General features: G+C 40.0%; 1 protein-coding gene across 1 annotated transcript in view; it reads left to right on the forward strand.

Moving 5' to 3' along the window:
- The window catches only part of amn (amnion associated transmembrane protein), a 52,141-nt gene extending 27,279 nt beyond the window's left edge, over positions 1-24,862 (forward strand). Inside the window, exons 9-13 of the mRNA XM_043698472.1 lie at positions 1,808-1,890; positions 3,939-4,125; positions 15,057-15,225; positions 17,292-17,409; positions 23,631-24,862. Of these exons, the coding sequence (XP_043554407.1) occupies positions 1,808-1,890; positions 3,939-4,125; positions 15,057-15,225; positions 17,292-17,409; positions 23,631-23,735 (662 nt within the window). The 3' untranslated portion in view covers positions 23,736-24,862. The remainder of the gene's footprint in view (positions 1-1,807; positions 1,891-3,938; positions 4,126-15,056; positions 15,226-17,291; positions 17,410-23,630) is intronic.
- Positions 24,863-25,402: the final 540 nt, after the last annotated feature.

Raw genomic sequence — 25,402 nt, forward strand, 5'->3', positions numbered from 1 at the left:
TGGGTATATGAATAGGAAGGGTTTGGAGGGATATGGGCCGGGTGCTGGCAGGTGGGACTAGATTGGGTTGGGATATCTGGTTGGCATGGACGGGTTGGACCGAAGGGTCTGTTTCCATGCTGTACATATCTATGACTTATAAGACACATACAGCCTCTCGAAGTGGGACTGTTAGTTTAGTGACAAATTGGAAAGCGTTTATATTTCAGTGAGCAATTGAATTAACCGCCAATTAATTAAAATCTAGTTTGTTTGTTATTACAAACCTTTCAATTATGAATCAACAAAGAGCCCCTAACCCGCAAGGTTTTGATCTATGCCAAATTACCAATAGTAAACAGATAAAACACTGTGCGCCACCCAGTGGTACCTTATGTATTGAAATATGTTCACTCCCTGCACCATTCAAAACTTAAATTTGGTAATCTTCTGGAAAAAAAACGAAAAATCAAATAATATCCAGGCCAATTTGAGAAAATCTGGGAAATTCCTCTTCAACCTATTGAAAAGAAACTATTCTCAAGTAACTTATCTTTTCCTGTACGACCCTATCTGAATTTTACTCATCCCCAAATTTAATGATTAGCTTGCAAATAAAGAAAAGAGTTTGCTTTCAAAAGGAATTTAAGTATGTATGTGTTCCCAGGGTGTAATGCCCATGACTACCAAATGTATGAATAAAGATTCAAATGGAACATCAAGTCTGTATGTTCAGGAATAAAATAAAAACAAGGTGCTGTAAAAACTCAGCTGTTTTTCTCTCTCCATAGATGCTGCCAGACCCATTGAGTTTCTCCAGCACTTTTCAGATGTTCAGCACCTACAATACTGTAGTTTGCAACATTACAACTTCAACAGTACTTATTGATTTCATTTGGGGTACCTTTTGAATGTGGAAGATGTTAGAAGTTCATTTGTTTTTGTTTATTATGGAATACAGGACCATAATCCAGCTTTATTACTGGACAAAAAAAAACCCACAGTGGCCAACTTAGTCCTATCAGATCCCAAAAAACGTAACAAAGGAAATAACCAATCATTCGGTTTAGTGATTTTGGTCAAGGGAGAAATGTTGATGAGGACAACAGGAACCATCCTAGTCTTTGAATAGATCTTTAAATCATCTGCTACACAACTGAGAAAGCAGAAAGGATCTCAATTTGAAGACTCACCTAAATAACAGTATTATTGAAAGTACAGCAATCACTCAGTATTGCATGGAGCTGTCAGCCTCGATTATGTGCTGAAATCCTGGAGTGGTGTTTGAACCAAGTACTTTCTAACTCTGAGGGGAGTATGAAACTGAGCTGACACAGACACACAACTTATTAAATGATATCTATTGTGTAGCAGCACAATATCAGGACACAAAATTCATCTGCTGTCACAAATCTCTAAGGATGTATTTACGTTACCATGCCGGAATTCAGTTTTGCTTCCTAGTAATGTTATTATTTCAGTGTAAATACAAACTGAATCTGGTACCACAGCCTGACTTGATGAATATATGCTCCCTATACCCTGGATTCAAAAGGAGGTCCTGACATCTAATTTGTGCTTCACAAATCTAATATCAGCAAACTTCAGATTGAAACATCATAAAAGCCAGTAAGAAGCAAGTCTAAAATTGTTATCCAACATCCAACAATAGTAAACTGGAGGCAAATTTATCACATGTACCTAATGTTTGAGATTTACAACATTATTAAAATTACTGATTACAGTGAATTAATAATTAGTTTTGCAGTCATGATTTTTTCAAAAGGTTGGATCAATAACTAATTAGTACTGTCACATTGAATTTCAGGTGCCATTATTTATCTAGAATATGGTCCAGAATTTGATCGAGAATCATACCGGGCCCATCTTATTGACTCGTTCCTTGGCATGGTATGTTGTCTCCAATTCTCACAGTATTACATTGCTTTTTTATCAAATAAAGAAATAAAGCTAGCCCAGCAACATTAGTCAAATATTTTCAAATACTGTTTTCTCTCTTTACTCCAGTCTTTCTTTCAGCCTTATTCAAGGATTTTAAAAACAAGATTTCATGCATTAATACTTATTATTATTACAGAATTAATCTCTATAATACTTATTACGACCTACTGGAGCAATGTGTTGTAAATCAGGCTTCTTTATTCCTGGACTTGTAAGAAAGTTAAATTTTTTAAGATACCCATAATATTCCAATTTGGCAGACATTGAGACTAAGATGCATAGAATGCACAGAGCACGTTTCTGAACTAAACTGAATGACTTGTTACAAGTTTGACTATAGCTACAGGTAAACAAAGATAAACAGTGTGCAGATAATACTATTAACTAAAACTCTAATCCACTTATAAACTTCTGCCTCACTCACTCACTTTCTCTCTGTCACACACAAGCATGCGCTCCCATGCATGTACGTACACACATATTGGCGAAGGAAGAAGAAAGGAAAATCAGTACAGTGGTTTTTGCTTCCTGATTGTGATGTTAAGATGATCGTTTGGCCAGCCAGGTCTTTGGTGTTCAGTTTTCTTCTTCTGGAAGTTTCTGCTGATCTTTAAGAAATATAGAGCAAATAATTCATTGGAAAATGTCTCTGGTTTATCAATTGGAATGTCACATCTCACAGTAACTGCTGCAGGAAGGGTAACTAGTTTTCTTCAAGATTAAACTGAGTTTTTTACTGCAAAGAACAGGCAGCTTTCTGCTGGGGAGCACAATACACACTTCTGTCTGTCTTTGTCTGCCCGTATCTCTGTTTCTCATTTCCAGTTCCAGTTCCAAGCTGTTGAATGAGAACCAACCATATTCACTTGTAGATAACTCTCCGATTCTTGAGTACCTGCACATTGTGGAAAAATAGAGTGCACAGCAAATATTCCGTTCCTTGCTGTGAAATTATGCAACCATCCTGGTAATTTTTTTATTTAAAAGTAATTCTTTCTCATTGTAGACCACAATGTCTAAAGGTATAAAAGTAAAATGACATGTCCTTACATACTCGCCCAGTCATATTTCATTTGAACCTTCAAGATTGTAACTTTCTTACAAAGATCAGTGAAGCTTGACTCTTTATACTGTGTGATTTTCCATTCCTAAAGCACCCTTCACCACATGCTATTACCTGAGTGTGCTTTCTTCATTTATAAGCAGAAGAGGTAAGTATCTGTCAGTTTTATAAAGTTGACATCTTTGCAATGACAAATGGAAATGGCAGTGATGTGACTGTTATTGTTGTCTCTTTCCATGCTGTGTCCTGGTAATGAAAAGGCCATGGTCTTTGGGTGCTGAATCAGTGACTTAATAATTTTATATCTTGTCACTGTGGACTCAATCAAAGTCAGATCATAAAATTTACTTTTCAGTTCAAGAGTAGCATTTTTTTTAATGGCAGGGAATGGTTGTGCAGCATGTTCATCCATGTAGTAATTTTGGCAGCAAATGTAGTCTTAGTTGGTTATGACTGATGCCAGTGACCATCTCTGAACCTTCTTGTGAAGTGTGTATACAAAACTTGTATCATGATAAAAGTGCATACTGAGTACAGGTGCACAATCCTTTATCCGAAATGCTCGGGATCAGCTGATTTTCGGAATTCCGAATTTTTTCGAATTTCAGAATAAGTGGCAATTTGATGGTGAAATTTTAAAAAAATCTTTCCAAAGAATAGACTTGCTCTGAGTAAAACAGGCCCTGAAGCAAAATTGAGGCCTGCCACTGCTGGGCCACACCCCCACATGTCACATCTGAGTGACACGCATCGAGTGGGTGTCGACTTGGGTTAACTGTTTGCACGCCAAACAACCTTGTTAATATGAAAAAAAATTCACTAAAAAAACCTTCCGACTTTGGAGCTTTTTGGATTTCGGGATTTTGGATAAAAGGTTGTCTACCTGTATTTTCATGCTGTCATGCAGCTGAAAGTTTGCTTTCATGTTTATTAGGACAAATACCAAGGTGTGCAGATATCTGTGACAAAGGTTTACAAGAAGCAGCTTTCAAAGAAAACCCTCCTGGTCGATGCTGCTCCACATATTCAAATTGTATTAATTGATAATGAGACTGAGTTGGCAACAGGAACACTTGCAGCTGCACTAGCACTTGATATTATGGAGGATATCATTTCCCGAGGTAACTACATATCTACCTCTGATTAAATAATCCTGCCCCTGAGATACTTCATGGAAATCCTGAAATCAACCTGTGCTGTTCCTGTAACATATCTGGGCTGTGCTGTTGATCTGGACTGCATATTTGTATCTTTCAATCTTTCTGATAACCATCTAAAGAAATGGGTAGTGAAAACATTAAACAAAAAAAAACTGGGAAAATGCAGCAGGCTTGGGTGCATCTGCAAAGTGAAACAGTCATGTTTAGGATCAATTACCTTCTGTCAATATCCCCAGTACTTTGCTTCGGTATCAGTGAGTAAAGGTTTGGTTTGAACCAATTGATTGCTTTGTTTCACAGTTAGGGTAACCTACAAAGGATTGGCTATGCAACATTCACACAGGGAGGGGATGGGTGTGGGCCATCCATATGGCCAGCCACATCAGTGATAGCCAGCATTGTCCAATCCATTGGAGTTGAGATGGAGGAGCATAACTGACCTTTGCTGGTTAGCTGCTGCTGCCTCTGTTTATAGACTGACTTGTCATGACGTTGGGAGGCAAGTGCCAGTGGTTGTGGTGCAATGCTCGAGTCACATGTCTGCCAAGGTGTAGATTTAGGCACAGTGTGTAAGCTTTCACAGGGGAGTGTGAGACTTGATGCAGTCTAAATGTGGGAGAATAAAGTGAGGCAATGAAACTGTTAGAAGGCAATTTGAAGGAGGGGTTAATGAATTCAGCATTGCATGAGGTTAGTAGTTGGTTTCTAAGGATATGAGGCTGAACTTTTCAGTATAAATCGCGAAATGCGAGTTAGTATTGTTATGAAGATGTAAGTGTACTGTACCTTGAAGAAAGTTAAAAGCTAGCAGAAATACCTGACAGCACCAAATGCTCTGAACAAGATATAATGTAACCTTTTGGTCCAGCAGCTAGTGTAGCTCATTGCCTGAGACAAAATCAAATTTGAATTAGGCCAATCAGTTTAAATTATACCCCCCCAAAATACTAAATCCAATCAAGTTTGAATTGAGTATATTGACAATATTACAGGCCAATGACACAATCCAATGCTTTGGGTGTATAAGACCAGGAAAAACTGAACAGTTGGGAGGAGAACTGCCAAAAGACCCACTGATGTAGACTGCTAGTCAGAACTCACTGAGAGGTAGCTGTCCAGAGAGGAGTTTGCACAGAAAAAAACATTGACACCAACCTGGCGAGCAAATCTGCAAAGAGATTTGATAGCCGGCTGGTTTTGAAATTTGAATTTTTCAGTAAATCTTAGTTGGGGGAGTTTATCAGACTGGTATTATAGAAGGGAAAGTAAAAGATAGGATAGAAGAAGTGTTGTAAATAGTTGTTAATTATTTATTCTCTGTTACACTTTCAAAAATAAAGTTGTTAATTTGTACTTTAAATAATTCTTGCCTCTCAAATTTTCACAGATTACTGCATGGGATAAATCTTTTCCGTGTTGCAGGTTTAAATTAAGCAGGAGGGTTTACCTTGTTGTTGTGGTTCTGTTCGCCGAGCTGGAAATTTGTGGTGCAGATATTTCGACCCCTGTCTAGGTGACATCCTCAGCGCTTGGGATCCTCCTGTGATCTTTTCTCTGGCATTTATAGTGGTTTGTCTCTGCCGCTTCCGGTTGTCAGTTCCAGCTGTCCGCTGTAGTGGCCGGTATATTGGGTCCACAAGGTTTACCTTGTGTCATAAAGGTTTGGAGGCTCATTGTCAGGATTTGAACTGGTTTAGACACATTTGAATAGATTTAGGGGTACAAAAATCCCAGTAGATTTAAACACAGCATTACAGCTGTGTTGAGGAGGATATTCCTGGAAATACATCCAGGGAAGCTATTTGGATGGAACTGAGAAATAAGAAAGGGATGATCACCTTATTGGGATTGTATTATAGACCACCTAATAGTCAGAGGGAAATTGAGAAACAAACTTGTAAGGAGATCTCAGCTATCTGTAAGAATAATAAGGTGGTTATGGTAGGGGATTTTAACTTTCCAAGCATAGACTAGGAATACCATAGTCTTAAGGGTTTAGATGGAGAGGAATTTGTTAAATGTGTACAAGAAAATTTTCTGATTCAGTATGTGGATGTACCTACTACAGAAGGTGCAAAACTTGACCTTCTCTTGGGAAATAATACAGGGCAGGTGACTGAGGTGTCAGTGGGGGAGCACTTTGGGGCCAATGACCATAATTCTATTAGATTTAAAATAGTAATGGAAAAGGATAGGCCAGATCTAAAAGTTGAAGTTCTAAATTGGAGAAAGGCCAATTTTGACAGTATTAGGCAAAAACTTTCAAAAGCTGATTGGGGGCAGATTTTCGCAGCAAAGGGACGGCTGGAAAATGGGAAGCCTTCAGAAATGAGATAACGAGAGTCCAGAGAAAGTATGTTCCTGTTAGGGTGAAAGGAAAGGCTGGTAGGTATAGGGAATGCTGGATGACTAAAGAAATTGAGGGTTTGGTTAAGAAAAAGAAGAAAGCATATGTCAGGTATAGACAGGATAGATCGAGTGAATCCTTAGAAGAGTATAAAGGCAGTAGGAGTATACTTAAGAGGGAAATCAGGAGGGCAAAAAGGGGACATGAGATAGCTTTGGCTAATACAATTAAGGAGAATTAAGATGTTGCCACGGTTGGAGGATCTGAGCTATGGGGAGAGGTTGAACAGGCTGGGGCTGTTTTCCTTGGAGCATTGGAGGCTGAGGGGTGACCTTATAGAGGTTTACAAAATTATGAGGGACATGGATAGGGTAAATAGACAAAGTATTTTCCCTGGGGTGGGGGAGTCCGGAACCCGAGGGCATAGGTTTAGGGTGAGAGGGGAAAGATATAAAAGGGACCTAAGGGGCAAGATTTTCATGCAGAGGGTGGTACATGTATGGAATGAGCTGCCAGAGGAAGTGGTGGAGGCTGGTACAATTGCAACATTTAAAAGTCATTTGGATTTGGAGGGATATGGGCTATGTGCTGCCAAGTGGGTCTAGATTGGGTTGGGATATCAGGTTGGCATGGATGGGTTGGACCAAAGCGTCTGTTTCCATGCTGTACATCTCTATGACTCTTTGACCTGCAGGTTAGTCCTAGATCTTTAAATAAAATATAAGTGAAGCAATTTGCAACTATACAAAACGCTGGCCACACTTAGAATATTGTGTACAGTTCTGGTCCCCATATTTCGGGAAGGATTTGGAAGCATTGGAAAAGGTGCAGAGGAGATTTACCAGAATGTTGCCTGGTCTGGAGGGAAGGTCTTATGAGGAAAGGCTGAGAGTCTTGGGTCTGTTCTCATTGGAAAGAAGAAAGCTAAGAGGGGATTTGATAGAGACAAACAAGATGATACAAGACATACAAGGATTAGACAGTGAAAGTCTTTTTCCTAGGATGGTGATGTCAGCTTGTACGAGGGGGCATAACTACAAATTGAGGGGTGATAGATTTAAGACAGATGTCATAAGCAGGTTCTTTATGCAGTGAGTGGTAAGGGCGTGGAATGCCCTGCATGCTAATGTGGTCAATTCAGTCACATTAGGGAGATTTAAACAATCCTTAGATAAGCACATGGGTGATTTTGGGATAGTGTAGGAGGACGAGTTGAGAATAGTTCACAGGTCGGCGCAACACCGAGGGCCTGTTCTGCGTTCTATTTGTTTAATTTCGGTGACTTGTGGTTGACTAAATTAAAAGTGAGAGAAATGACTCTTAAAATTGCTAAAGAGGTTCTGGAATTTGAAGATGATTCTCAAATTTGCCAAAAAAGGTTTAGAAGGAAAGAAAAAGGCCATACTTCTTTAATTAGCAAATAAGTTAGATTTGGGTTTAACTAAGGACAAAAATAAAGCTGAAATTGTAAGGGAGTTACGCAAGTACTTAGGTGTGTCAGAGAAACAGACAAGTACAATGGAGATAGAAAAACATAAATTACAATTGAAGAAAATGGAGTTAGAAGATAAACAAAGAGAGAGAGGAGAGAAAGAGAAAGAGAGAGAGGAAAAAGAGAGAGAGAAAGTTCTTGGCTGAGCAAAGAGAGAGAGAAGAAAGGGAGAAAGAAAGAGAGAGAAGAAAGGGAGAGAGAAAGAGAGAGAGAAAAAAACAAAGAGAGAGAAGGTTCTTAACTGAGCAAAAAGTCAGAGAATTTGAACTTGAGAAGTAGTGACCTAGTCAGCCAAGTCAAGTTATTAGGATGGAGATTAAAAGAGAAGGTAATTATATATATATATATATAAATATGTCAAACTCGGCCACATTTTGATGAGAAAGGTGTTGAAGCCTTCTTTATTTCATTGGCTGGGCAGATAGAGTGTTCTGAGGATTTTTGGGTAATGCTAGTTCAGGCTAAACAGGTAAGGAGAGCTAGTGAGGTATTTGACGCACTGCCAGGTGAGGTGTCAAGAGATTATGAAGAGGTTAAACAGGTTATTTTAAGTGCTTATGAATTGGTACCAGAATCAGTAAGACAGTGGTGCAGAAATACAAAGAAGGAACCAGGTCAGACTTATGTTGAGTTCAAAAGAATTAAACATAGTCATTTTGATCGATGGGTACGTGCTTTGAAAATAGATAGGACCTTGAGGCTTTAAGAGAGATTATTCTGCTGGAGGAGATTAAAAACTCACTTCCAGAAATGGTAAGAATTCACATGGAGGAAAAGAAAGTTCAGAAAGTGAGAAGGGCAGCAGAATTGGCAGATGAGTACATGTTGGTGCATAAGGCAAGCTTTCAGCCAGAATTTCGTCCTGTGGGAGATGGAAGTTGGGAGAAGGGAAGATCCTGCACTACAAAACCAAGAGTAAAGTGCACTGGTAAGAATTTACCACAGGATAAAAAAGAAGCCAAGAGGGTGGACAGGAGGTGAAAGGCCTCATGTGTTTTCACTGTAATGGAGTGCGACACGGAAAATTACTGTGCTGGTGGGTACAGAAGGGCACTGGGAAAAAGTGCCTTCACTGCCAGAAAGTGGGACACGTAAAGTCACAGTGCTGAAGGTTAAAGAAAGGCACTGTGGGAAAACATGTGGTAAAAGAAGCTAAGCCACTGGCATTAGTGAAGGTAGTAAAGGAGACCCCAAGAAGAGCCGAGGAGCTGCAAGAGAGTGCACAGCCTAGGCAGGGGCTGGGTATGGAGTTAGTACCTGATCTCTACAAAGAATTCACTTCTGTAGGTGAAGTTTAGTGAGAAAGAACAGGGGGACAAGGACAAGAAGTTATAATTTTGAGAGATACAGGATCTAACTGATAGTAAGGGATTAGCGAATACGCACTCTTTCTGATCAGTTACCCGAGAGTGTGGTAATTTGTGGGATAAGTGGACAGAAATTTAGCATTCCCCTATGTAAGATCAGGTTGGAGTGCCAGCTCAAGACTGGGGAAGTTACAGTGGGAGTGATTGACAGAGTGTCAGTTCCAGGAATTCAGTTTGTTCTTGGGAATGATTTGGCAGGATCCAAGGAAGGAGTGACACCCCTTGTTGTGGAGAACCCCAAGGAAGACCAAGAAACTGAGGAGTTAAATCAGAAATATTCTGATATTTTCCCAGACTGTGTAGTAACCAGATCCCACTATCATAAGTCACAGCACAAAGTGAAAAGTGAAGAGAAAGATGAAAGGAGTTGAGGTTCATTAGCGGATATCCTGTTTGACATAATGGTGCAGAAAACCCTGAACAGGCAGAGGGTCAGACAGAAGTGTTTAGTCCTGAAAGGCTAAGGGACTTGCAAAAGCAAGACAAAACAATAAAAGATGTATATGTGGATGTGTACTCCAAAAAGAAGGCAGAGAATATTCCTGAGAGTTATTATCTGAAAGATAGAATCCTAAGATGGAAATGGAGACCACGGCAGGTTAGTGCAGAGGAGAAAAGGCTGAAGTGTACCAGATTGTGTTGCCAGTAGCACACAGACAGGAGGCGTTACGGGTAGCACAACAAGGGGTGTCACTCCTACCTTGGACCCTGCCAAATCCTATGAAAGACTCAGACTAAGGTACATTTTTATTGGCTTATAATGCACAAGGATGTGGTTAATTTTTGATGTACGTGCCACACATGCCAAATGGTAGTTAAGCCACAGGTGGTAATAAAACCTTTGTTGCCAATGCCCACATTTGAAGAACCTTTCACACGGGTTATAATTGATTGTGTGGGTCCCCTCCCGAGAACTAAAAGTGGGAACCAATCCTTGTTAACCATAATGGATGTGTCTACCAGATTTCTGGAGGCAATTCCATTACGGAGTATCAAGGCAAAAAGGGCAGTAGAGGAGTTAGTAGCTTTCTTCACACAGTATGGGCTACCCAGAGAGATTCAGTCAGACCAAGAGTCAAATTTTACTGCTAGGCTGTTTAAGGAGGTTGTGGATAGCTTAGATATACAGCACTTTAAATCCATTGCGTATCATCATGTATCCCAGGGAGCTTTAGAAAGTTGGCATCAGACCTTGAAGACCATGTTGAGACCATGCTGTTAGGATTACTCAAATGATTGGAATAAAGATATACCATTCGTATTGTTTGCCATTGGAGATGCCCCAAATGAATCTACTCAGTTCACTCCCTTTGAGTTAATATTCTGGCATGAAGTGAGTGGCCTTTTGAAATTAATTGTAGAAAAATTGACAGGACCAAAGTTGGAGATCTTACACTTAGATTATGTATCAGAGCTGAGGGAGAGACTAAATAGAGTAGGTGAGTTAGCTAAACAGCACCTAAAAAGGGCACAGTATAGAATGAAGCAGGTGGCAGATAAAAGCTCTGAGACTCTGACGTTTTCCCGAGGGGATGACTTGTTAGTACTGTTACCAGTGATAGGGGATCCCTTCAAAGCCAAGTGTAGTGGTCCCTAACAAATTGAGAAAAAGTTGAGTCAGGTGAACTATCTAGTAAAGATGTCAGATAGCAAAAAAAGTATCAGTTATGTCATGTGAACATGTTGACACTATTATACTAGAGAGAAAGAACTGGAGAAACAGGTGTTAGTTACTGCGCCGCAGAGAGAGGAATCAAATCCAGATAATGTGGATTTTGATGTGCCTCAAAATAGATTAAAAAATGAAGAAGTCCTTCAGGAGTGGGACAGGTTAGTAAGCTATATATCTCAGGAGTAAAGAACACAGTTGCAAGATTTGTTACTGCAGTATAAGGACATATTTAAGAATCAGATGGGGAAGACTAATGCTATTGTACATGAAGTAGACATAGAGAATACTGCTCCAAAAAAAAACCCTATCGGCTTAATCCTCTCAAAGCCAGACAGGTCCAGATGGAGGTGGAGGCCATGCTCGATGAGGACATCATCAAACCAAGCCAGAGCGAGTGGAGTTTGTCGGATTGTCTTAGTTCCCAAACTGGACAGGACTCAATGATTCTGCGTAGATTATTGGAAGGTCAACGTTGTTACAAAATCAGACTCATATCCAATTCCTAGATTGGAGCACAGTATCAAGAAAGTTGGAAAAGCCAGTTACATCACCAAGTGGGACTTGAAGTGTGGTTACTGGCAGGTACCTTTATCAGAGACAGCGAAAAATGTCTGCATTTGTAACTCCAACTGGGCTATATCAATTTAAAGTGATGCCCTTTGGAATGAAGAACACACCCGCCACATTCCATGAACAGGGTTGTGGCTGGGTTAACAAATGTGCAGTCTATTTGGATGATGTAGTGATCTTTAGTAAGTCCTGGAAAGATCCATGGTACAGTTGGCAGAGCTCTTTGAATGACTACGAGAATCAAAACTGGTGACAAACGTAAATAAAACTGAATTCGCGAAAGCAGAGGTTACATTCTTTGGACATAACACCGGTCATGGAAGGTTGACCCCATGGAATGCAAAGACGAAGGCTATCGAGGAATCTCTAAGACAAACCTCAAAGAAAGAGGTACTTCGATTCTTAGGATTCAGCAGATTCTATCGGAAGTTTGTTCCAAACTTCAGCAGTGTAGTGGCACCGTTAACCAATTTGCCAAAGAAGAACAGAAAGTTTCGGTGGACAGAACAAAACCAGGAGGCATTCAAGCATTTGTAAGCAATATTAACCACCAAATCAGTTTTAGCTACACCAAACATTTCAAAACCTTTTAAAGTTGCCATCGATGCTAGTGACATTGGAGTTGGGGCTGTACTCCTACAGAAAGATGAGGATGGGATTGAACTGCCAGTTGGTTACTTTTCGAAGAAGGTCAACATCCACCAGAGGAAATACTCAACAATCGAAGAACTATTGAGTTTGGTACTGGTCTTATAACATTTTCATGTATATGTCATGAACAATGTGTCGGAGATGGTTATGGTCACGAACCACAATCTGCTTACATTCTCAGAGTACTTCAAAGATAAGAATATAAGACTATATCATTGGAGTCTTATGATACAGACTTTTAATTTAAAAATCGTACATGTTGCGGATCGTGAGAATGTAATTGCAGATGTGTTATTGCAGATTTAACTGATAAATACAAATATAACATCTAAATATAAATATAACATTAAATAAATATAAGGTTTTATATATATATAGTCATATGGAAAGAAGTAAAGATGAACTTAGATTAAAGTTATTTGTATGTTAAAGTAATGTGTTTAAAGAACAGAAAAAGGACTGAAGTCATCTTTTCATTATGATGGTTCATCTTTTCTTAAGGGGGAAGGTATTATGAAGATGTAGGTGTACTGTACTTTTAAGAAAGTTAAAAGCTATCAGAGCTACCTGACAGCACCAAGTGTTCTGAACAAGATATAATGTGACACGTGATCCAGCAGCTAGGGTAGCTGGTTGCCTGGAGACAGAAACAAATGTGAATTCGGCCAATCAGTTTAAATTATATCCCTTCCCCCCCAAAAAAAAACAAACTCCAATCAAGTTTGAATTTAGAATATTGACAATAATAAAAGCCAATGACACAATCCAATGCTTTTGGGGTATAAGACCAGGAAAAAATGAGCAGTTGAGAGCTAGTATTGTAGAAGGGAAAGTAAAAGATAGGTAAGAGGAAGGAGTTGTAAATAGTTGTTATTTAATTATTTTCTGTTATACTTTAAGAAATAATGTTGTTAATTTGAACTTTAAATAGTTCTGGCCTCTTGAATTTTCACAGATTACTGCACGGGATAAATCTTTTCCGTGTTGCTATTTAAATTAAGCAGGAGGGTTTACCCCATTTTGTAAAAGTATATAGCTGAAAATGTGTTGCTGGAAAAGCGCAGCAGGTCAGGCAGCATCCAAGGAGCAGGAGAATCGACGTTTCGGGCATGAGCCCTTCTTCAGGAATGAGGAAAGTGTGCCAAGCTGGCTAAGATAAAAGGTAGGGAGGAGGGACTTGAGGAAGGGGTGTTGGAAATGCGATAGATGGAAGGAGGTAAAGGTGAGGGTGATAGCCTGGAGTGGGGATGGGGGCGGAGAGGTCAGGTTAGGAAGGTGGTGCTGAGTTTGAGGGTTGGGACTGAGACAAGGTGGGGGGAGGGGAAATGAGGAAACTGGAGAAATCTGAGTTCATCCCTTGTGTTTGGAGGGTTCCTAGGCGGAAGCTGAGGTGCTCTTCCTCCAGCCGTCGTGTTGCTATGGTCTGGCGATGGAGGAGTCCAAGGACCTGCATGTCCTTGGTGGAGTGGGTGGGGTTGTTGAAGTGTTGAGCCACGGGGTGGTTGGGTTGATTGGTCCAGGTGTCCCAGAGGTGTTCTCTGAAACGTTCCGCAAGTAGGCAGCCTGTGGAGAAATATGAGTTCATCCCTTGTGGTGGAGAAATCTGAGTTCCTGAAGAAGGGCTCATGCCCGAAACGTCGATTCTCCTGCTCCTTGGATGCTGCCTGACCTGCTGCGTTTTTCCAGCAACACATTTTCAGCTCTGATCTCCAGCATCTGCAGTCCTCACTTTCTCCCGTAAAAGTATAAACCCTAGCTTTGGAAACCTGAGCTCATCACGTGAATCATAGAATCCCTATAGTGTGGAAGCAGGCCATTTGACCCATCAGGTCCACACTGACCCTCTGAAGAGCATCCTATCCAGACCCCCTATCCTATCCCTTTAACTTTGCATTCTTCATGGCTAATCCACCTAACCAACACATTCCTGGACACTGTATCAGTTTATCATTGCCAATCCACCTAACCTGCGCATCTTTGGAACTGTGGGAAGAAACTGGACCACCCAAAGCAAGCTCACACAAACAGAGGGAAAATGTGCAAACTCCATGCAGACTGTTGCGCAAGGGTGGAATCAAACCCAGGTCCCTGGCACTGTGAGGGAGCAGTGCTGACCACTGAGCCACCGTGACATGCCATATCTGCCACTTATTACTTTCTCAGAGAAGTGAATGGACAATGTTTGGGTTTCCTGACTCCTGAGGCAATGTCAGAGGAGTATGGGTGACAAGGTAGACTGGCCAGAGGGTCTATCTCCTTTTGCTGGAACATAGGCCCTGTTCTCCACATCATTCTTATGCCACCTCACTCTCAACCTTACTCCTCATGTATCTGTCTATTCTGCCTCATACCAGCAGCACTCACTCTGCCATGTCCCTATCAGCAGTGCTAGGCACATGTGAACTTGATGTCCTGCTGAGTTGGGAAGCCATTGTACTGTGTACTTACTGCTGTAATACATATTGTTTCCATTCAATTTAACAGACAGCTCAAAGTTTGTGCCATTATTACGAACAGGCACAAATTAATCGCACTTTAAGATCCCTACACTCAATTACCAGCTTCATCTAATCACCTGACTTTATTTTAATGACCCTGAATACTCCACAACGTTAAGAAAGAACAGTTTTATTCTTCAATCATTGCTGTGGAAAAACAAAGAGTGTAACCTCTCAAAATGTGGTGCACCTTTCCCAACACAATCCCAAAATGTTTATTCTTGTAGTCAAAAAGGAACAATGCATTTCAAAAGTAAAATACTGTTCTGACTGTGCCTGGTGTGTTTGAATGCAGGGGCCATATTGGGAATCACAAATGCTAAACTTCAGGAAAGCACCAACAGTGAACAACAGGAGGAGAGAAATATGAATGATGGAGAGATCATGGGGATGGTGGTCGGTGTTTCCATTACTGTCCTGTTATTTGGAAGCTTGTTATACCTCATCATTTTGGAAAGAATAAGGTGAAATGAAATTCTTATGGAATAGCAGAAATTTACAAATGTTCAATTTGAATTCAGGAAAAAATATTGTGCTGTTGCCATTAGATTGCTTTTAACAAAGCATTCAAAAACTTCTAAATGTTATCACATTTGGGGTAGAATTTGCACTTCTTAGGCTAAACCAGAAGTCGCATTCGGTCAGGTTATAGTCCACCAGGTTTATTTGAAATCACAAGCTTTCGAAGCGTTGTTCTTATATCACTTCACCTGATGAAGGAGTAGCGCGCCATAACCTGGTGTCATGTGACTTCTGACTTTGTCCACCCGAATCCAACACCGGCACCTCCACATCATAGACCAAACCAGGTGGAATCAGCCAAACTAGTGAAAAACAGGTGATTGCTCTGCTATTTCTGTTGACAGAAAAGTAATATCTTCTAAAATCTATGTCCTGATGGTTGCACTGGAGGTCAATGTTAGGGGCAGGGGCTTACAGTTGTTTTAATGCCTGAGTGTGTTGGAACTGAATGTGTATACATTATTGATGTTCACTGGCTGATGTGAAAATTCAGTGTCCATAGTTCTTCCAAGCAAACTCTTCTCCAAATGTGTTCCTCATTCATTTGTCTTGAATTCTCCCTCTGCTTTTGGGTAACTTGATGATGCCTCAAAGCTCTGTGTTATGTTTGCTGCAATTCGCACCTTTCACTTCCAAAAATTAACAAATATGAAAACTTTCAAATATGATGACCTTATTTTAATTGGAATTCTTTCCAACCTTGTTACTTTTAGGACGATCCTTGAAGAGACTTGTTTTAGGAGTAGAATATGTTCTAACCAGTGTCTCTACAGATTGTAATGCTATTCAAAATGGTGGTTTGGGAGATAATTAACCTGCTCATGTTGTTGAAATGCTGTCTGGTGCAGCCTGCATAGTTTACATGGTGACATTTGTGAGCAATTTTATATATTCTTTAAACAATTTTTAAAAAACTTTTAATGGATGTTAATTTTAACTTAAGATGGATCTAAAATTTCTGAAAAGTTGGTAGATCAACTCAGCAAAGTAGCTCCCACTTTAATAGGGTTTCAATCTGGCAACTGGCCAACTGGGGTGTAGGGGAAAATGAAATTGGTCCCATAACAATTATTTCATCACCATTATTCAGTGACTTACTGGATTGTACCCCACAGTCATAGAGCCATAGTGTCATACAGCATGGAAACAGACCCTTCTGTTCAACTAGTCCACACTGACCACGTTCCCAAACTAAACTAGTCTCACTTTGCATTTAGCCTATATCCCTCCGAACCTTTGCAATTCATGTAATTATCCAAATATCTTTTAAATGTTGGAACTGCATCTACCATTTCCTCTGTAGTTTATTCCAGTTCATGAATGACTCTCTATGGAAAAGACTCTTGCTATTCAGCTGATCTAAGTCCCCCATGATTTTATAAACTTCAATAAGGTCATCTCTCATCTTCCAACGCCCCAGTGAAACAAGTCCCAGCCTATCCAGTCTACTTTTAGAATTCAAAGCCTCCGTTTCTGGCAACATGATGGTGAATCTTTTCTGAACGTTCTCCAAATTAATTATATCCTTCCTATAGCAGGGTGACCAGAAATGCACACAGTACTCCCGAAGAGGCCTCACCAACATCCTGTACAACCTCATCATGAAATCCCAACTCCTGCATTCAAATGTCTGAGCAATGAAGGCAAGCGTCCTTTAAATTGCAAGGTCTAGACGTTGAACACAGATGAGGAATTGTTTGTCTAACGCAGTCTTATCTCATTGGAGGGAGATTTTTGTAAGCTCTTGTAAAGTACAGTAGTCACTGCTTCTTTATCAGAACGCAATTGTCAGGCACCAATCTAAGTGCACCAGCGTGCATCCGAATACAGCAGTTGGCTTCTTGCTGTGACTTGGTTGGCTGATGGGCAGGCATTGAGCACAATGCAGCAGCTCAAATCTCTGCTCCCATCTATGTCCAATTGCCATGATGTCATGATTTTGCCCTCGTGATTTTGAATATTGCATCTTAAGGCAATAACAAACAAAATCTGATGATTTCTTCTACAGAATCATGGTTCCATTATGCCTCATCTGTTTAAATAAATATTTTAAGTTTGACAATGAAGAAACTATTGAAAACGGCTTCAGCAATTTGATGTTTGGTTCACCAACCAACCTGCCGCAAGTAAGTCTCTAAAAATCTGATCCTTTCCATTGTGAATAGTAAAGGATATTTGAAGGATGCTCCAAGCTTTAACCAAATAAGCTGTGAAGGAGAACAGTATTTCATTAACAAGCTGAGTCTTCACATGTACTTGTTTCAAGCTAGTTCTTAAATGGGGAGTTTCCTCAGAGTATGAGACAGGATACTAGAGATCATTACAAAAGATCAGAAAAAAACAGTTTAGTTGTTGGGGAAGTGAAGAAGAAAGCTGTAACCCTGTATTTCCCAAGGCCAATCCACCTAAACTGCATATCTTTGGACCAATCTCCCTTTCTTCCTGTAACTCTGCACATGTGTTCCTATTTAATTAATCATTCAGTACCGTCTTGAGTGCCTCAGTTGGACCAACTTCCACCATGCTTCCAAACAGTGCATTCCATCCCCTAACTACTTGTTGAAAGAGAAAGATTTTTCTCATCGAGCATTTGCTTCTTTTGCAAAATACTTTCAAACTAGTTCTTGGTCCATTTACAGGTGGGAGCAGGTTCTGTCTGATCCACTCTGAAATGAGCCCTCGTGATTTTGAAAACGTCAATTCCATCTCCTCTTCGCCTTCCTCTTTTCGATGGAAACAGTCCCAACTTCTCCAATGTTTCCTCTTAACTAAACTGTCTCAATGCTGGATCCATTCTTGTAATCCTCTGCTGCAAACTCCCCAGTGAGTTCTCATTCATCCTTCCTTTATCATAGGCAGCTAGGCTTCCCTGCAACATGGCCTCACCTCTGAGCTAATTAAATTGTTGTCAGACATCTTTGTCCATCGACTGTTTAGGCAGCGGTTGGGGGGGAGCCATAAAGATCCTTTGTTGGTCCTATCCCACCCACTTTCACTTGCTACTGCAAAAGCTCATGAAAATTTAATGGGAACTAATTCATTGCTTTTTCATTATGAAATGTGACGTATATTTCAAAATTAATTATCTATGTAAATTAATAATTCATGCCTGAAACCAATTTATGGACATTTTCACATTATAAATATTAATACTTAAGCGAACATGTTTATCTTGAAAGTTTCTGAAATTTTATTAAAATCATCACAGTACTTTTCTTCCGAAAAGCTAATATTTATAGCAAAACTAACAGAAAAATAAATGTTGCTTATAAAATGACATTGTTATTGCTTTTGCTTCTGATGACTTGTACCCCACAAAGGGAGTTGTTCCAGTTGTGTGATGTGAAGCAAATGGTGGTGATGACAATTCTGGCCTTTTCTCTATTGTGGCCTTAGCCATGATAGTGTACATCAGAGATAAACATTGTGGGTCAGGCCGAGGACGCTTGCAGATTACCAGTGTCCCACAAGCTACATGCTGAAAACAACAAATCTAATACTATTACCGTTATCAATTCCCAACTTCTGAATTTCAGTGAAGTCATTGTTTGCCTGAGACAAGAACATCACACCCTGACAAAATTTTGCTCATTAAATAGGTGGTAATGCAAGGTTGGTGAGAAGATGGTGTCACACTGCAGTCACCCTCAGCCCTCACACCTCCTGTTCTCGTTTAGGATTAATTTAGTTCTCGGCAGGTGACTGCCTGACTAAATGTATCTCAGCAACACTGGTATTTGACAGTGGGTTTGCATGATATTCATGATTGATGTAGATGAGAATTTGAGAGAGATGATAAGTAAGGTTGTGGATTAGATAAAGATTAGCTGGGGATAGGGGTGGCAGTGAGCAGCAAGATATTAGGTTACAGGAGGATATAATTGCATTGTCAGATGAACAGATCTGAGCAGATGGGAATGAAATATGATAAACCTGATAAATAAGAGCTAATGTATTTTGGAAGAAGGAACAAGACAAGACAGCACTCAATGAAAAACAAGGCACTAGAAAGCTCACCGGTACAGAGGGATCTTGAGGTGCTTGTTCAAAGATCCCTCAAGATGGTAAGACAGGTTAATAAAGTAGTTAAGGAAGCATATGGGGCACTTCCCTTTATCAGTCATGGCACAGATCATAAGCACAGGGAGATTATGTTGGAGCTGAACAGAACTTTGGTTGGGCCACAGCTGGAGTACTGTGTGCAGTTCTGGTAACCGCACTATAGGAAGAATGTGACTTCTTTGGATGGGGGTGAAAAGGAAATGTTGACCAAGATATTATCTGGGATGGTGGATTTCAGTTTTGACGAGAAGCTGGAAAAACTCAGGTTGTCTTCTTTAGAGCAGAGGAAGTTGAGGGGAGATCTAATTGAGGTGTATAAGATTATGAAGATGAATAGAAAGCAGCCGTTCCGTATTGCTATTGAACAGTCACCTTCAGGAAACCTATTGAGAAATTTTAAAAATTATCAGAGTTTTGACAGAGCAGGCTGAAAGAAACTATTTGTTCTGCCAAATTGATATTCCCACAAGTGGGAAGTTGTGTGTGGACCCTGTGGAGATTGGAGAGGTGCTAAACGAGTATTTCTCATTGGTTTTCACTCAGGAAAAGAAGAATATTGTAGAGGAGAAGAATGAGATATGAGTTGTTAGACTAGAAAGGATCAAGGTTAGTAAGGAAAATGTGTTATCAATTCTAGAAGGAGTGAACAGATGGGACAGATGGGATTTATCTGAGGATTCTCTGGGAAGCTAGGGAGGAGATGGCGGAGACTTTGGCTTTGATTTTTGAGTCATCATTGTCAACAGGTTTAGTACCAGAGGACTGAAGAATTGCAAATGTTGTGTCCTTGTTCAAAAAGGGCAGTAGAGGTAACCCAGATAATTATAGACCTGTTGTAGGAAAAGTTTTGAAAGGATTATAAAAGATAGGATTTAAAATAATCTAGCAAGCAACAATTTGAAGTCAGATAGTCAACAAAGTTTCGTCAAAGGCAAGTCATATCTCACAAACCTCACTAAGTTTTTTGAGAAGGTGACCAAGCATGTAGATGAGAGTAGGGCAGTTGACATGGTATACATGAACGTCAGTAAAGCTTCGATAAGGCTGTTGGAGAAAATGCAGAGGCATGGGATTGAGGGTGATTTAGCAGTTTGGATTAGAAACAGGCTTTCTGAAAGAAGTGGTGGTTGATGGAAAATATTCAGCCTGGAGTCCGGTTCTCATTGGAAAGAAGGAAGCTAAGAGGGGATTTGATAGAGACATACAAGATTAGATTACAGTGTGGAAACAGGCCCTTCAGCCCAACAAGTCCACACCGACCCGCCGAAGCGCAACCCACCCATGCCCCTACATTTACCCCTATACCCAACACTACGGGCAATTTAGCATGGCCACTTCACCTGACCTGCACATCTTTGGACTGTGGGAGGAAACCGGAGCACCCGGAGGAAACCCACGCAGACACGGGGAGAATGTGCAAACTCCACACAGTCAGTCACCTGAGGCGGGAATTGAACCCAGGTCTCTGGCGCTGTGAGGCAACAGTGCTAACCACTGTGCCACCGTGCCGCCCATGGTGATCAGAGGATTAGATAGGGTAGACAGTGGAAGTCTTTTTCCTAGGATGATGACATCAGCATGTACGAGGGGGCATAACTACAAATTGAGACGTGATAGATTTAAGACAGATGTCAGAGGCAGGTTCTTTGCTCAGAGAGTGGTAAGGGCATGGAATGACCTGCCTGCCAATGTAGCTAACTCAGCCACATTAGGGAGATTTAAACAATCCTTGGATAAATACATGGATGATGATGGAATAGTGTAGGGGAATGAGCTTAGCTTAGTTCACAGGTTGGCGCAACATCGAAGGCCGAAGGGCCTTTTCTGTGCTGTATTTTCTATGTTCTAACCAAAGCAACCAAAGAAGATATACTGAAAACAATTTGCATCAGAGTTAAAGGAGAAAAGAGAATCTTTTCCAAACAGAGCATTGTCAAGTTCTGGAATGCACTACAAGAATGGAAGCATTGGATTCTGTTTCAGGCTCACCAGGCAGCCCCTGTCCTTGATTTGATTTATTTATTGTCACATGTACTGAAATACAGTGAAAAGCTTTGTTTACCAACAGTACAGGCAGATCATAGTAAGCAAGGACATACAGGTCATAGGTTGAACAAAAACTTAGAGGTATAAATTTACATCACACAGTGTGTGCACTAGGCAAGATCAACATTAGCAAGATCAGCATTATTTGAATTTAGAGAGTCCATTCATCAATCTAATAACAGCTGGGAAGAGATTATTCCTGAACCTGGTGTTTAAGCTTCTGTATCTTCTCCCTGATGGAAGATATTTACTGGGGTGATCATTACTGGGGTGCAATGGGTCTTAAATGATGTTGGTCGCCTTTCCGCAGCGGTGAGCCATGTAAATGGAGTCCCCCATTTTTTTGTAGTTATGTCACCATTGTGTTACCAGACTATAGGGGGCTGCTCTCTCATTACAGAAAAGCAACTGATTGTGATTTAACCTGACAGCCAACAGACCTCAGGCAAGGGAAGAGGGTGAAAAGAAGAGTCCTTCATGGAAACCTCAAACTGGTGATGGGAATTGAACCTACGCTGTTGGCATCACACTGCTCTGTAAACCAACAATCCAGTCAACTGAGTGGAGTTCATGGATGGGGGGTTGGCTTCTGTGATGGTCTGGGCACACAACCTTCTGTAATTTCTTACGGTCCTGGGAAGAGCACTTGCTGAACCAGGCCATTATGCAACCAGACTGAATGCTTCAATGGTCTATCTATAGAAGTTAGTGAGGGTCTTTATGGACATGCTAAATTTTCTGAGTCACCTGAGGAAGAAGGGCACATTGTTGTGCCTTCTTGTGTTGTTGGCTATCATCACGCTAAGGAACTTGTGGCTCTCACCCTCTCAACCTCAGTTCCATTGATGTAGATGGGACGGTGTTCTCCTCGTTTTTTTCTGAAGTCAATGATCAATTCTTTAGTTTTGTTGACAGTGAGAGAGAGTTTATTCTCATTGCACCATGACATCAGGCCCTCTAACTCCTTTCTGTATTCTGACTCATCATTGTTAGATATCTGTCTTACTGTGGTGGTGTTGTCAGCAAACGTGTAGGTGTCTGCACAGTGTCTTCATTGAGGGCCTTGTGCAATGGTTGCTTCCAATATGTGTGCTTCATGGTAGAGACCAAATGACTACAACAGATCAAGAAGGATATTTGTCAGTGATTGCATTTCAATCCAACCAGATTGTATAGGAGAACTTTAATAGGAGAACTAGATGTGTAATTGATGATAACAAATTTGCATGATTTAGAATGTGGGAATAAATTGAACAGCTGTTTAAAAGAGCTAGCACAGGTGCAATGGTTGAATGGCCTCTTCTTGTGCTGTAAGATTGTATGAACATAGAAATTAGGAACTGAAGTACATCACTCAGTCCTTCAAACCTGCTCCACCATTCAATAAGATCATGGCATTCAGAATTCCTCATTCCCATCTATCGCCGATAACCTTACCTTCTTGTTGGGAAGGGAATCCATCCATCTCCATCTTAAGGATATTCATTGAGGCAGAGTCCCAAGAAAGAAAGGAATTCCCTTCATCTCTATCCTAAGTGATTCTGAATTTGCAGCTGTGTGAACATGTTCCTTGGAGGGAACATAACCTCCCAGCTTCTACCCTTCAGAATTGTGTAGGTTTCATTGAGATCACCTTCTAGAGCTTATTACCTAATTTATTTGGTTTCTTATCTTGGATACCCCCCTCAACCCAGGGACCAATCTGTGAATATTCACCGTATTGCCTCCAATGCAAATATATCCTTCCTTAGTTAGGGAGACCAAATCTGTGTACAGTACATCACATGCGGTCTCACCAAAGACCTGCTGCACTTTTCCAGCAACACATTTTCAGACCTGTACAATTACGGTGTACTTTCTTATACTTGTAGTACAATCACCTGCAATAAATGTGAGAAACAAAATGTAACAGCACAGATTGCAGTCCCTCCTGTTCTGTCTGGCACAGGCTCTAGCACAGCTGAAGATCAGGAGATTAGTGTGGTCTGGCCTGTGATTCAGTTGCATTATAGGATAACTCAACTCGTGTTAGTTTTTCTTTTGCATGTGTGTAATATTATCAGAGGCTTTGAAACCAACTGAACTAAGGCAAGTAGAAGATAAATCCAGGACTCAAGATAAATATTTTAGAGCACTGCAATAGAAACGGGCATGTCAACATTTATTCAGTAGCCCAATGATAATAGTCAACATGTACATGGGTAGCCTGATTCAGATTAACTTCTTTGTGTTTTTTTAGGATTTTAATGGTGCCTGTTCTGGAGGACAAGTAATAAATTTTGTCGCAAGTCAAAATTTCACTAACCCAGCCTTTGAGCAACACTTTGGTGAACAAGATTGTTAAAACTTATCGGTACATATGTCTGTTTGTAATATTCGAAAATCCAAGGAAATTTGCAAGTAGTCATTTTTCATCTTCACCAACCACTCATATGAGGGAAATGTATGGGTTAACCACAAACATAGAAAATTTTATTAACTTCATTTTCAATCTTTGCTCAGTTAAAGTTTTCTTGGCAATGTGCATGGTTAGGGTATTCAATGATATCTAAAAGTATGTATTTTTCCAAAATATTTTTAAAAAGCCTTAACATTTTGCTCTTCAATCCACTGACATCAGTTCAGTTAAGCATTACCTGTTAGAAACTCTATCTTGCCATTGCCAAGAAAATCTCATGAACATACAATATGCTGTCTCCCTTCTGTCTGATGCTAAATATTGGCTTCCAGTCTTACTAATTCACTTAATTGAATTTTAGACTGAACTAAGAAAAATAATTAACAAAAGAAAACATTAACAGATTGATAGCAACAATGGTTAAAAAAAAAACGGAATGACATGCTAATTTGGAAAGGCAAAAGGAAGAGCAGCAAAGGATATTTTTTGATGGATAACTAAACTGACAGAAACTGGGTTAACTTTTCATTTATCTTGCAATCACTATAATGAATCCTTTTAGTCTTGCAGCTGGATTATGAGGATTAGATGTCAGTTAACTGACTTTAATTCTTCTGATGGTCAGGCTCAGTCCATATTCAGCTTCTGTTATGATTAAATTGTCAGACTAACAGAGACAAATGTCTCTTTTCCACAGAGAAGGCCACCAGACATTTATTACAATCTCATTTCTGTTATTTTGATTCAGGGTAACGTGGCGGGTAAGCAATGAAGCTTTTCCTTTGGAACATGAACAGACATTTTAGCATTGCTTTAATTATGTTTGATTATTTGATGTAAATTTTATCAAATGTAGATGGCTACCTACACTGAGATGTGCAAATAAGTATCTGTTTATGGTGCCCTGTCTTCAGAAATAAACCAGTGATTACAGAGACAGATATATAGATGGATAATAATTTTATGACTTCCATTTTAATGTCAGTCCCTTTTGTCTTCGTGTGTATTAAATGCATTTTATTTTGAACTAATGTTTTTAAGCAATGGTTAAAATAAAATTATGATTGATGCTTCCTGAGAAATGTGTTATTTTACATTTTTTACTTCCCTGAGTAGTTTTATAATTCATTATCCTATTTTTAGATACTGATGGAAAATTGTAAAAGTTATAAACCCACTATATAAGCTGTTGTCTTTGTGCAGTTTAAAATGTTAATGTAATTGGTCACTATCTTTAGTAAAAAAACCTAAGCTCCTTATTCCATCAGATGAAGCCATTAATGTCCATCTGATTTTTCTCTTGTCATCATTTGTAAGGGTTGGGCCAATTACTGAGACGAACACTGTAATGATTTGCCATTGCCTTCTGCAGGATGGAGGTGACCAGGAAACTCACCCACTCTACTATCCACCATCAGGAATATTGAAAGGATTTATAAACTGACAATCAACCTCCTTGCCCAAAATACAAACCCAGTCTCCAGAGCAAGCATATGCTCAAACCCAATCATGTGACCCACTACACCACAAGACATGACATAAAGGAAATAGGATAAGCCATAAGATTCTTCAGCTTATAATTGCTGTTTTAAACATTTGTTCGGCTGAAGTGG

This window comes from Chiloscyllium plagiosum, chromosome 10 (genome assembly GCF_004010195.1).
Source record: "Chiloscyllium plagiosum isolate BGI_BamShark_2017 chromosome 10, ASM401019v2, whole genome shotgun sequence".
NCBI classification, from domain to species: domain Eukaryota; kingdom Metazoa; phylum Chordata; class Chondrichthyes; order Orectolobiformes; family Hemiscylliidae; genus Chiloscyllium; species Chiloscyllium plagiosum.